At 44.4% G+C, this 12093-nt stretch overlaps 1 protein-coding gene across 1 annotated transcript in view; it reads left to right on the forward strand.

The window, feature by feature from the left end:
- Positions 1 to 12093, forward strand: part of ADIPOR2 (adiponectin receptor 2) — a 402613-nt gene that overhangs the window by 269307 nt on the left and 121213 nt on the right. Inside the window, exons 3-4 of the mRNA XM_044087178.1 lie at positions 5504 to 5690; positions 7965 to 8152. Coding sequence (XP_043943113.1) covers positions 5504 to 5690; positions 7965 to 8152 — 375 coding nt within the window. The remainder of the gene's footprint in view (positions 1 to 5503; positions 5691 to 7964; positions 8153 to 12093) is intronic.

Here is a 12093-nt window from a genome sequence, read left to right on the forward strand (position 1 = left end):
TTCACACAAAGAAAAGACAAAGGACTAAGCATGCCACTTCTCCCTCTAGGGAGAAGGAATGGATGTACTTTTCTCAAGGCCTGCTCAAGGCCATTATGGTCCTGAAACCTTCACTTTCTGCCCACACCCCAAAAGATTATGCGGATTCATCTTCTGAAGAGGAAGATGCCTCTGACTTGAATCATTTTTTGGCGTAATCCCCTGAAATACACTCCTGGCCAAATCCCTTATGATGATGACTCCATTTCTCATTACTCTGTTGTTGAAGAAGCTTCATTTGGAGAGAGTGTTATAAATGTGATGAAACATTTTGAGCGGGAGTCTAGACAGAGTACAGATGTCCAGAAAAAATACTACAACCTCTTGTAAATGGACACTCTGGTCCCTTCAACTTTATCTTCAGTATGGAGGCTTTCTTGAATGTTTTTTGGTCTTCTTGGCTACATCTGATTACAGCCGTTCTCCAAAAGACTAGACTGAAGTTCCTGATTAACTTAAGTTCTTGTACAAGAATCCTGTGGCAAACTCCACTGATAAACCTTAAAAACTTTCTCCCAACACCAGTGCCCTTCCTTCATGCAAAGACTAGTAGGACTGTGGATAGGTGGGTAAAACTGTTAATACCTCTTAACACTCTGGCCTTCAGGGCTATTGATTATCAAACCCAGATGACCAAGTACCTGTTATGCATACTCAACTCCTTAAATAAAGTAATGGACTCACAGGAGCCAGATGCCAAATAACCAATGTTGTCCTTGTTTAGTCAGGCTGCTTTGGTAGCTAAGCACACTGTAAAATGTTATGATGATGTAGAAGCCTTTTCTAGAGTAGCTGCCACTGGCTCTGTCATTCGCAAGTATACATGATTGTGCAGTTAGTCCGTGGCAGAAGATTTCAAAGCCAGCGTTTAGACAAGGATCTGTTTGGTCCACAAGTTGCCAAATTATTTTAAAGGCCTACAAGAGCAAGGCAAGACGATGAAAGAATGCAGACAGATTCTTAACCTCTGTTTAGTTGCTAGAGAAATGACCCATCCAGTCCCACTTCTTTTGTTAGAAGTGACCCCAGACAAATTCAAAAACACAAGAAGGCTCCCAGAAAGACATTCCCAGGGAAATCACAGTGGGATCCCACATCTGGGAGACATTCCTTTTGGGGAAAAATCTTTTTGTGACCGTCACAGATCAACATCTCCCAACCCCTCAGTCATGCCCTTACCCTTTTCCAAAAGGCTACCTCAGTCGGTCACAAGTTAGGAAAAGATCACTGCAGACTAGTTCCATTATAAAAGGATTATGCCATGACCTGGAAAGAACTCCCCCCTCTGAATGGCATCCCCCTTTTACAACAAAGTCCATCTTCTACAGCCCATACTGCAGGAATTGCAGGCACAAGGCACTATAGAACCAGTGCCCATAGAATTCATAGGAAGGGGATTTTACTCCAAACTCCTAGTTCCAAGAAAAGAAGGGCAGTGGAGACCCATACTGAACCTTTGTCTGCTAAACACCTTCTTAAAATTGCTAACCTTCAAAATGCTGTCACTGCACTCTCTGCTGCCATTCCACACTTTCTCAGGCATACCTTGTATCCCTGGATCTAAAGGATGCCTACCTCCATATACCAGTTCAGCAGAAGATTCCTTGGGTTTTGTTCTGGTTCATCTCACTTTCATTTTACTGCTTTGTCCTTTAGGGCTTTTCATAGCCCCCAGGAGATTTCACAAGGCATCTAGCAGCAGTGATGGCATTCTGTCGAATTCAGAGAATTCAGATGTTTCCCTACTTAGATGATCTGCTAATCCAGGCTACCTTACTACAGGTCCTGCTACAGCATCTCCAGTTCATCCTCAGCCTCCTTCTGGAGCTGGGGTTCACAGTCAACTACAAAAAATCCTCCCTCTGGTCCACGCAATACCTAGTGTTTCTTGTCTGCAGAATGGGTACCAGAAACATGCAAACTTGCTTGCCTCAGGAAAAAGTGCAGAATATTATAGCTTATTTTCACTGCCTTTCCTCCCTCATCAGATACTTTGCCAGGGAAATATTAATAGCTCCAGAATTTATGGCAGCTACTATCCCAGTGCCCCCCCCCCCCCCAGCCAGATTGCATGAGGAAAATTCAGTGGTACTCAAAACCATTCGGGCTCCAACATTCTCATCCTCTAGACACTGTGATCACCCTCATACATTGTCTCAGGAAAGAGCTGTCATGGTGGGTGGGTCAGGTGAAGCTCAACCCAGGACTCCCCTTCTCCCCAGCAGTCTCATTTCACGAGATGTACACAGATGCCTTATATGAGGCCTGGGAGCTTGACTGGCACCCATGGAGTTCAGGACAGATGACAGCCAAAATTCCAAGGGAGCACATCAACTTGACAGAGATGAGGCCCCTTATTAGAGCTGTTCAGGTGGTCTTGCATATCTAGAATTCATGTCCTCTTTGAGCATTCACACACAACATGACTGCCATGTGGTGCATACGCAAGGAGGCACCAGGTCATACCAGCTGTGCAGACTAGCAGAGAGGGCCTGGGACCTTGCCATCTACCAAAGCAAGTACTTGCTCACCAGTGTATGTTGGCAGATATATTAAGCAGGGCTTTAAGATCTCCCCACAAATGACCCCTGAACAGACAAGTCTTCCTGGTCATCCTTCACCATTGAGGGCACCTCAGGTAAATCTTTATACCTTGGTGAGCAACAAGCAACTTCCCCTTTGCCTGGAGGACAGATACTTTCTCTTTCCATTGGACATGGCAGTTCCTCTGTACCGTTACCCCACTGCCTTTTGTTCCTGAAATTCTACTAAAGATCCAAAAAAAAAAAAAAAGCCAGAACACTTAGTAGTCACCCCCTTCTTGACTAAGAAAGTACTGGTTCCCTCTTTTTCATCTAGCCAAGGGCAAACACAGCCACACAAGGCAGATCTTCACTCAGTCAGTAGAAAGGGTTATTCTACATCCCAAACTGTCATTCCTAAACCTAAGCTTGTGTATGATAGGGTTCTGATTCCTTTCAGGTACCGGTTTTCAGAAGACTTAAGGTTCTCCAAGAAGCAAGGAGACCCACCACTTGAAAATCCTACATAGCCAAATGGAATTTTTTTTTCTTTCTGGTGGTGTAGGAGTAATAGTGAGTGACCCCAGCAAATCAGAGGTGCCTTCCATTGTAAAATACCTATGTGAGCTCACGGATGCAGGTCTAGCCTACTCCTCCATCAAAGCTCACCTGTCAGCCATCTTGCCTGTCTGCTCCTCAGCCCACCTGTTATGTCCAGACCGAAGATCAACCAATTCCTTAAAGGGTTCTGCATCTTAGGCCACCTAGGAAGCCTGTACTCCTGCTTGAGACCTCAACTTTATTCTGCTTGAGACCTCAACTTTATTCTGTAAAAGCTTACTCTGCCTCCCTTTGAACTAGCAGCTTCAGTAAATCTCAAATTCTGAAGCTGGAAAACCGTTCTACTTCTGTCACTTCAGCTAGGAGAGTCTAAGCAATAGGCGCTCATGCCCATTCCTTCCTTCCTTATTTTTCACAAGGTCATGGTGAGCCTGAGGGTTGACCCTGCCTTCATGCCAGAGTAGTGAATTAATTATCTCTCATCCAGGCCCATCAATCTAGCTGCTTTCTTCTCCAAGCCACAAAACCATGGGAGAAAGACTCCTATACTCTCTCTGTTCACAGACCACTGAGGTTTTTATTTGGACAAGACCAATTCTGTTCATAAGTCTGATCAACTGTTTATTATTCATGAACTCAAAGCTAGGCAAACCATTGCAAGTTGGATCTGTTAAGTCCATTTTCCATTTGTTACACACTGCATGGCAAACCCATGCCATCATGCTCTCTAGCTATCTCTACCAGGGCAGTGGCATCCTCCTGGACCTTCTACATTGGAGTGGATACCAAGGCCAAATTAGTAGCTGCTACCTGGTCTTCTGTGCACACCTTCACTAAGCACTAGAGGATTGATGCCTTTCAAGGTCCAGAGCTGCATTTGCTAGGTCATCTCTCTCCAGCCTCTTGTATAGTTCTCTATCAACTAGTCAAACTCTCCTTATGTTCCCTTCAGCTCTGAGAATAACCCATTTGTTTTGAACACTGCAACAATGATTTCAATCAGGACATACTACAGTTGTGAAAGAACTTACTGTAACGGTTTGTCCTACAATATACTTTCCCCACCCTCCTTTCACTGTAAATTGGTTACAGTATTTTCTGTATGTATCTGTCTCTCTCTGCCTTTCTTTTTCTGTCCTGTAGACAGGATACTAGTACCAATACGGCTTCTTACTACTTCACAATTGGCCCTTCCTATCCAAACAGTCAGCCTCTCAGGTGTCTTCAGACTTGGAGATAGTCTGAGGATCTGCACTCATATGTCTGCCTGTATACCTCAGTGCTTACGAGCCAAGAACACGTTAGACATACAACTAGAGAAGGGTAAACTTTTGTATACTGGATAGACACAAGAGGTGATAACCCACTTGTATGGAATACTGTAAAGTGATCAGTAGAACATCTGTTTTTATGGTAAGTTCATATATAACTGTACTTTTTTATTGGACTGCAGTAACCAAAAGTCATCCCTGTACATCACTAAGTTAAGATTAGGGAATTCAAGAGGGAGATCAATAGCAAAGAGCGAAGAGTCCCAAATGTCGATTTAACTTGATTGAAAAAAAAAGTGGACATTGTAATGCTCTTGATTTAAGAAATCACCTTGGAGCATGCACCTTCAAAACAATCTTTTTTTTTCTTGCTACATACTCTAAATGTGAGATTGCACACTACTAAAAAAGACATTCCCCAATCCCAGCTCTGGAGCAGTCTTTCACAAGTGTCAACAATCTGTTTTGCCAAAGTGTTGTCAACCTTAATGACAGTCCTCATGGAAGGGCAGCAGTATGTGGAGGACAGAACTCAGAAGAACATAATCTCTACTGGTGCATTCAGACTGATAAAGCCAAACTCCACTAGTTGCATTTTTTTTTCCAGGTTTCACCCTTTTTCTGAGTGTCGGTAAAGTACAAGTTGGTTGTTTGACCATAATTTACAAAAACAGTTTTTAGAAAAGGGTAAAAAGGTCACACAGGCAAACCATTTAGTAAATACTGCAAGACATATACTGTACTGACAAGCTCAGAAAAAGGGTGAAATATGTCCTGTCTACAATTGCTAATGTTTGGTTTTATCTATCTGAATGCCTCACAAGCAGGCTTCCAAGTATGGCTGGGTGACATGCTGAGAGAGTGCCTGTTGGGTCTAATTAATTGACAAGCTGGGAAAGCCAGTCTTAAGCTTGATTGGGTGACATGCTTCTATCCTACCTTTGGACATGGTTTTCTATTATTCTGTGAGCCCACTGGTTGGATGGCATGCAAGATCTATCTGTTGGTCATGTTTGCTGGCATGCAGAATGGGTGCCTTTTAGGCTCAAGTAGGTTGCATGCTTGGATTCATGTCCTTGATTTGATTATTGATTTTTCTTCCCTTTACAGGCTGTGTATTTTTCCTGTGCCTTGGAGTTTTCTATATGTTCCGTCCAAATATCACCTTTGTGGCCCCAGTGCAGGAAAAGGTGGCAGTTGGAATGTTCTTCTTGGGAGCCATTCTTTGCCTTTGTTTCTCCTGGTTGTTCCACACTGTTTACTGTCATTCGGAAGCAGTTTCACGGATGTTCTCCAAGTGAGTAAATTTCTCATTCTAAACAAAAAAAAAAAGTATTGGTTCAGTTCCTTATTGCAAGGCTTTTACTGTAGCCTTCAGTAACTGTGCTATGCCTTCTAAATTGCTCAGCAGTTTTTTTCTTGTTTGTTTGGATTTTTATGTTCTGTGAACCCATAACCCAGCACTGCCTTTAAGTATCAGTCACTGAAACTGAGGAGTCGTATGTGAATAATTAAATGTTATGTAGTCTGTAGAAAGTGTTGAGATGGGCTTACTCGATTTAGCAATTACATTTCCCAAATACCTGACGTGCAGTGATCTGGCTGTCAACAGGCTCTGCACCAAAAAAGTTGCTTAACCCCAGTACTCAAAAGGAAAAACCTGCTCCTGCCAAAGGATTCTATAGTGAAGCATAGCACTGCACACAGCTTGCAGTCATAATGCAGAGATCAGGAGTGCTTGTATATACTGTTGTAGAGCTGTATGGCATTTCAGTGGAATGCAGGCATGGCACACTGGCACCAAGGACAGGTTAAACATAGAAGAGTACAATGCTATACCCCTGCACATGTATGTGCATCCTTCCTAGTGTTATCCTGTTCCCCGTACCAGTGTACCTTGTCTGCACCCTTCCGTACAACTACACACTCATGTTTCTGTCTGTACTGAACTGATCATGTCTGCAGTATTACTGACTGCATTGGCATTTTTCACCATTGTTGTCTTTTGGCAGGTTTTACTGTCAAGTTGCTGTGGTTTAACAGCTTTACTGACAATAAGATTGTTGATAGCTGGATCACTGTGTTCCATATACCTTTACAGCACATCATGTTTCTTCCTGCATAATCCAATCCTTTCTCTTCGTGCAAGCTTAATGCATTGCAAGGCGTTGTCACACAGCTTCAGCCTGTGTTTTTGTTTTTCATCCTAATACTGCACTGCGCTGTGCAATAAATATAGTAGTTCCTTGTTTTCCATCCTTATGAAAGCATTTTTCTTCTGAGTAACCTAACTCTTCTCCAACTCCTTTTGCTTTTTAATCTACTACACTCCATTTCTTTTAGTATAAGCATACCCTATTCCTACTGCCTTTCACAGTGCAGTGCACTTGGAGGCTCTGTATGTTTTAGCCATTTCAAACCAGGTGAGCAGAAGTGCTTATTTTTAGGGGTACCCAGGTGCATCTACAGTGTTGTAGATAGTACAGGCGAAAGTCATAAGAATCTATTTCATTTTCTGTGGTATAACTCTTGCTGTGACTGTCTTACTTGACAGCTTTGCTGGTTATTCTAGCTGTGTTGTATCTCTTGTTCTCTCTCTGTCTCTTTCCCCCCCATTGCACTGTACTTCTTACAGTTCTGTAAGACAGTCTTACCCTAACATTGTCTCTCTTTCACATTGCACAATGTGGCACTATATTTCTTGTCTTCTTTTTGCAGCATTGTACATAATGTAGCCCATTCATCTAACTCTGACATGTCTTATAACTTTAATATTAACCTACCCTGTTTCCCCTGCCTTTTTGCAGCACAAGTCTCTAATTATATAACACACACTTTCTCTGTATGTGTTGATATATTTCTTTCATAATCCTCAGTGTTCTGTTTTTGAAAGTGCTGCACTATTCAGTTATATTTCTTGACCTCCCTTTGCAGTTTTTTATTTTTTCCCATGGACAAGTTTTTGGACCGTGTTTGTGTAAACTAAACCTACCATAGTTTTTAGCTTTTTAATTTTTTTTTCACTGTTTTCTATTATACTCTATCCTTTCTTACATTGCATTCTTTAAAAAAATGGTAGGAACTTCAGTTCTAGAGTGAAAGTATTAAAACCAAAGAATCAAAACTTCAAGGCCCAGTAGAGGCCTAACTTGCCCAGTAACCTTGATAAATGACTGCTTTTCACACTAATTCAGTACACATTACAGAATTAAAGAAACCTCTGAAAATATGATGCTGCATTTCAACAGAGAAATGTTGGCATGTAAATTTCTTGAAAACTAGGATCTTATGACTTGGCATTGCCTATAATTCCTTTTGAGCTTGCTCCAGATTAATTTCTGCACTTAGTCATGTGATTATAATGCTTAAGCCTGTGCATACACAAAGCTATGATGGCCTACTGTTTAAACACTAATTTTCAGATGCTGCATTTCCATGTCATTGTTCAGAGTGATGTCATGTACGTGTGGCCAGTTGTGTTAAGTTTGGACAGAGATTTTCAGGTACACACACAGCTTGCATCTTCCTGAATATTAAATCACGTGTTTAATGATTGCCTTTTTAATTTCAGGTTAGACTACTCAGGCATCGCACTACTAATCATGGGAAGTTTTGTCCCTTGGCTCTACTACTCATTCTACTGCAGCCCTGAACCTCGTTTCATCTACTTAATAGTTATTTGTGTCTTGGGCATTATAGCCATTGTTGTATCCCAGTGGGATAGGTTTGCTACACCACAGTACCGAGGAGTGAGAGCAGGTGAGTGCTGTAGTGTGATATTTTAATACTGTTGTAATGTAGTTTTAATTCTGAGTAAATATTTGTATTTTGTTTAGCAGTACCTCTTCACAGAGTTGCTTTGCAAAAATATGCTCCTTATTTGGTCTGCAATCACCTGAATGCAGAAAGGTGACTTTCTTTTCTTGTAATTGCATTCTGGTGTGTAGGCAATGTTTGAGAGCCTCAGACACTTAGCAGCTTTTCATTTGAAAAGAACAAGCTTATATGTTCATTACATTGATCACTGCAACAATAGCCTTAGCTGTATGGGTTATATCCGGCCACCTTCCAAAGTGTCAGGGCACCTTTCATGTGCCCAAACTATCAGGCAGCTCAAGCTGAGCTAACTAAAAGACAAGACAAGTCTGGATTACTGGCCTGAATGCGTTCAAGACTTGTCACTGTGCTTTCAAAAGCCAATGTGGTGAAGCACTTTCAAATCCTTAAAGGCTAATTTGCATATTTTCCATAATACTTGCATCATGTGAGGTTTTAATTTTTTTTCCAGATATGGTACCTTGTTTTGCCATGGTCTTTCTAGTTTAGTACTATATACATTTGTTTTATGACTTTGTGGTTTGGAACATATTTGGGACCTGACCCTAGTGTGATAAACATTAGGGTTCTCATGAGCCAAGTGTTTCAGAAAATAGCTAAACTTTTTATTTATGCTGTACTGATGAGTTCAAAAATAGGGTAAAGTGTTTCTGCAGTAGTTTGGCTTATCAAACTGGATACATTAATAGAGAGTTATGTTTTGTTGTACATTCAAAAAACACCTCCCATAATGCCTGTATTAAGGAAGGGTTATAATTATGACCTGGAGTTGTTTTCATTTGGTTTTCAACCTGAGGCACCCTGTTCCGGCATGGATCCAAGTCGACTGTATATTCCCACATCGGATCCAAAGTCCAAGCTCCTCCCCTACCTGTAATGCACCTCTCTCCCTCCTCCCCTCAGATCTCGTTCGCAGCTCAATTCAAACAGCACAGGTTTCCACTGCTCCAAGCTTCATAGTTCGCAAATGTTGCCTTTGTTTTTTTTTGTTCTCCTTTCTCTAGTGTTCTGTCTTTCTACCCCATACCTTCTCTTTGTGCATGTTGGCGTCGGTCTCTATCCAAAAAAAAACTTTTCGTGTGTGAGAGTGTGTGTTTGGCCTTCCTTTCACATGGCTGATAACCTAAGCCAGGCTTTAGTACGAGTGTGGGCATAAGCAACCTCCCTCCGATGCCCACCCTCTATGCATTGTCTATTTGGGAGTTTCCCATTTAGATTACTCCTGCTCTGTGTGGGCTTCAACCCCTGCACTTAGATCGACAGGAGGAACACGCTTATTTTAAAGAGCCTTCTCCCACCTCCTGTAGAGGCTACTACTACTTCATCCACCCTGGCTTCTGGGACTCAGCCTCCCACTATGAAGCCTGGGAACAGAGAGAAGGCCCACACCAAAGAGCAGGATCAGCCTAGGAAGAGGTCTGCAGAGCACTATTCTCAGCCGAGCCCCCATGTAACAGCCTCCCACTATGAAGCCTGGGAACAGAGAGAAGGCCCACACCAAAGAGCAGGATCAGCCTAGGAAGAGGTCTGCAGACCACTCTTCTCAGCCGAGCCCCCATGTAAGTCCTGCCTGGATCCAAGCTGGAGTTCCCCTTGGCTCTGGTCTCCATGCTTCTCCCCGGAGCTGGAGACCTCTCTGGCAGCCCTCAGCTGCCACCTCTGTTCACTGCCATTCTAGGCCAGGGTCGGTGGCCTCTTCAGTCCAGTCCACTTGGAGTAAAGTCGAGGTGGACAGGATGATGAATTTCTTTCAGGCCCAGATTCAGCTGGGAGTATTGCCTACTCCATCCCCTGCCGGGGCTGGAACATGCAGTCTGCCTTTCTCCCCATCTCTCCTTTTCTGTTTCAGATTTTGGTTTTGGAGTCCTTGGGTCCGAGATCCCCGGGTGTTGGGTCACTGTCAGTGGCCCCTGGTACCTCAGTGCTGACTGTTGCCTTGAGCGGTTCCGCTCTGACATTTTTGGAGTGGACCAACTGAGTCATAGCCTCAGTGTCTGCTCCAAATAAACTTCGAGGTTTTTGGTGTCATCCCTTCTCCTTGAGGCTGCAATGCTGGGAGGCTTGGCTCCATCTCCCCCCTCTGTGCCAAGGGCGGCGGATCCAGGCTCTGCTACAGCCATTCTGCCTTTAGGGGTCTGCTCGCTTTCAGCGTTCTAGGTGGTGGAGAGGGTCCTTTTGGCTGCGTCGTGACCCTTGAGACACTCATCCTCAGATTCTTCCCTGGCTCTCTCTTTTTCTGTGCCGGAGTCTTCCGTCCTGCCCATCATGGACAGCCTACTGCCAGTTCACCCCAGGAGGTTCCAATCCTGGAACTCCCCGAAGCTTCCGAATGCTCCCCGGTGCCTCCCCGTAAGAAGCCCCCACAGAAGAGTACGTACAAGAGGAGGCACTTAGACGCCCCGCTGGAGTCTCTTTCATTGATGATACCAACTTGAAGGAAGGGGAGGACTCTCCCTGATCACCCCCAGAGGATGTTTCTTGTGGGGACATCATGGAGGTCCTTCACCAATGCAGTGGGTGGTCTACCCTCATCCTAATCCTGACGAGTCAGTATTCCTGGAGACATTTGGCACAAGACATTCTACCTCCTGGGTGTTCCCCTGCAGATCCTTTAGTGGATCTTATCTCCACGAGGGCTCATGGAAGGACCGGACACAGTTTAGCACATCCCCTAGCACACAGACAAGGTTCTGAGCACCCCGTCTGACAAGCTCCATTGGTCCCAAGGGGTCCCCAGTCAATGCTGTGGTAGTTGAGGTGGCCACTAAGGAGGTGGCTCAGGAGAGCTCCTCGGTCCACCATCCAGTCAGGAAGTCTCGGGCGATGGATCATTTTAGGAAGGGGGCCTAAGTTTCAGCCACTTTTGCCTTATGTGCACTGAATTACCTGGCACATTGATCAGACTGCAGAGGGCCCTGGTCAAAGAGCTCGCTGAGTCTGCCCCAGGGTCCATGTTGGTAGAGGAAAAGGTCTTCTCCTCCTGTATGGCCACCCTCACTTCTGTTTCAGATACGTCCATGAGGCTTCTCACGCATGCTACCAAGGGTGCCTCAAGGGATGTGGGGACGGACATCGTCATCAGGTGACACACCTGGCACCGCCTTTGTACTTTTTCAGAGCCCTTCAAGGCTTCTTTCACGAATGCTCCCTATGACAGTTACGCCTTGTTTGGAAAAATGGTTCATGACACGTTAACCCAGAGCGAGAATACCAGGAAGACCTTGTCTGCCATTGAGATCTGTTTCTCCACTCCACAAAGATCCTTTTCAAGGAATCCGCATGGATTCAAGAAGCTGTGGTTTTATAAGTCTCAGGGCTCATCCCTAGATGCTTAGGATATGTCTTCCCCCAGGGGCAGAGGGGGATACAACAGGCACCGCCCTTGTGGCAGACGGGGTCCAAAGAACCAAGGGTCTCTGGATGCTTTCCCAGACGGACCCTTTTAGCAATCCTGAGGGATTGCCCAAGTGCTAGTCTCTGGAGGCAGTCGGGGGGTGCCTGTCTCTGCACCCAGCAGCCTGGGAGTCCATTACAAATGATCGTTGGGTTCTGCAGATCATATCCATAGGTTACTCTGTCCCCTTTCTTCATCCCCCTTTCCACCCAGACACCTCCCAGATGTTCCACCCAGTCAACGGGAGGACGCAGCCATAGAAATTGCCAGGCTGCTTGCAAAATTATCCAGCCCATTACCCCCAGACCAGTCCAGATCAGGCATATATTCCAGGTTTTTTTTTTGTTGCCAAAGAAAACAGGGGACTTGAGACCCATTCTGGATCTGTCAACCCTGAACTTGTCTGTTGCCAAGACAAAGTCTCTGATGGTCACTCTTCAGTCCATTCTGCCCTTCCTGCAGATAAATG

The sequence above is a fragment of the Protopterus annectens genome, chromosome 11.part0 (assembly GCF_019279795.1).
Source record: "Protopterus annectens isolate FY-2018-M chromosome 11.part0, PAN1.0, whole genome shotgun sequence".
Lineage (NCBI taxonomy): Eukaryota > Metazoa > Chordata > Ceratodontiformes > Protopteridae > Protopterus > Protopterus annectens.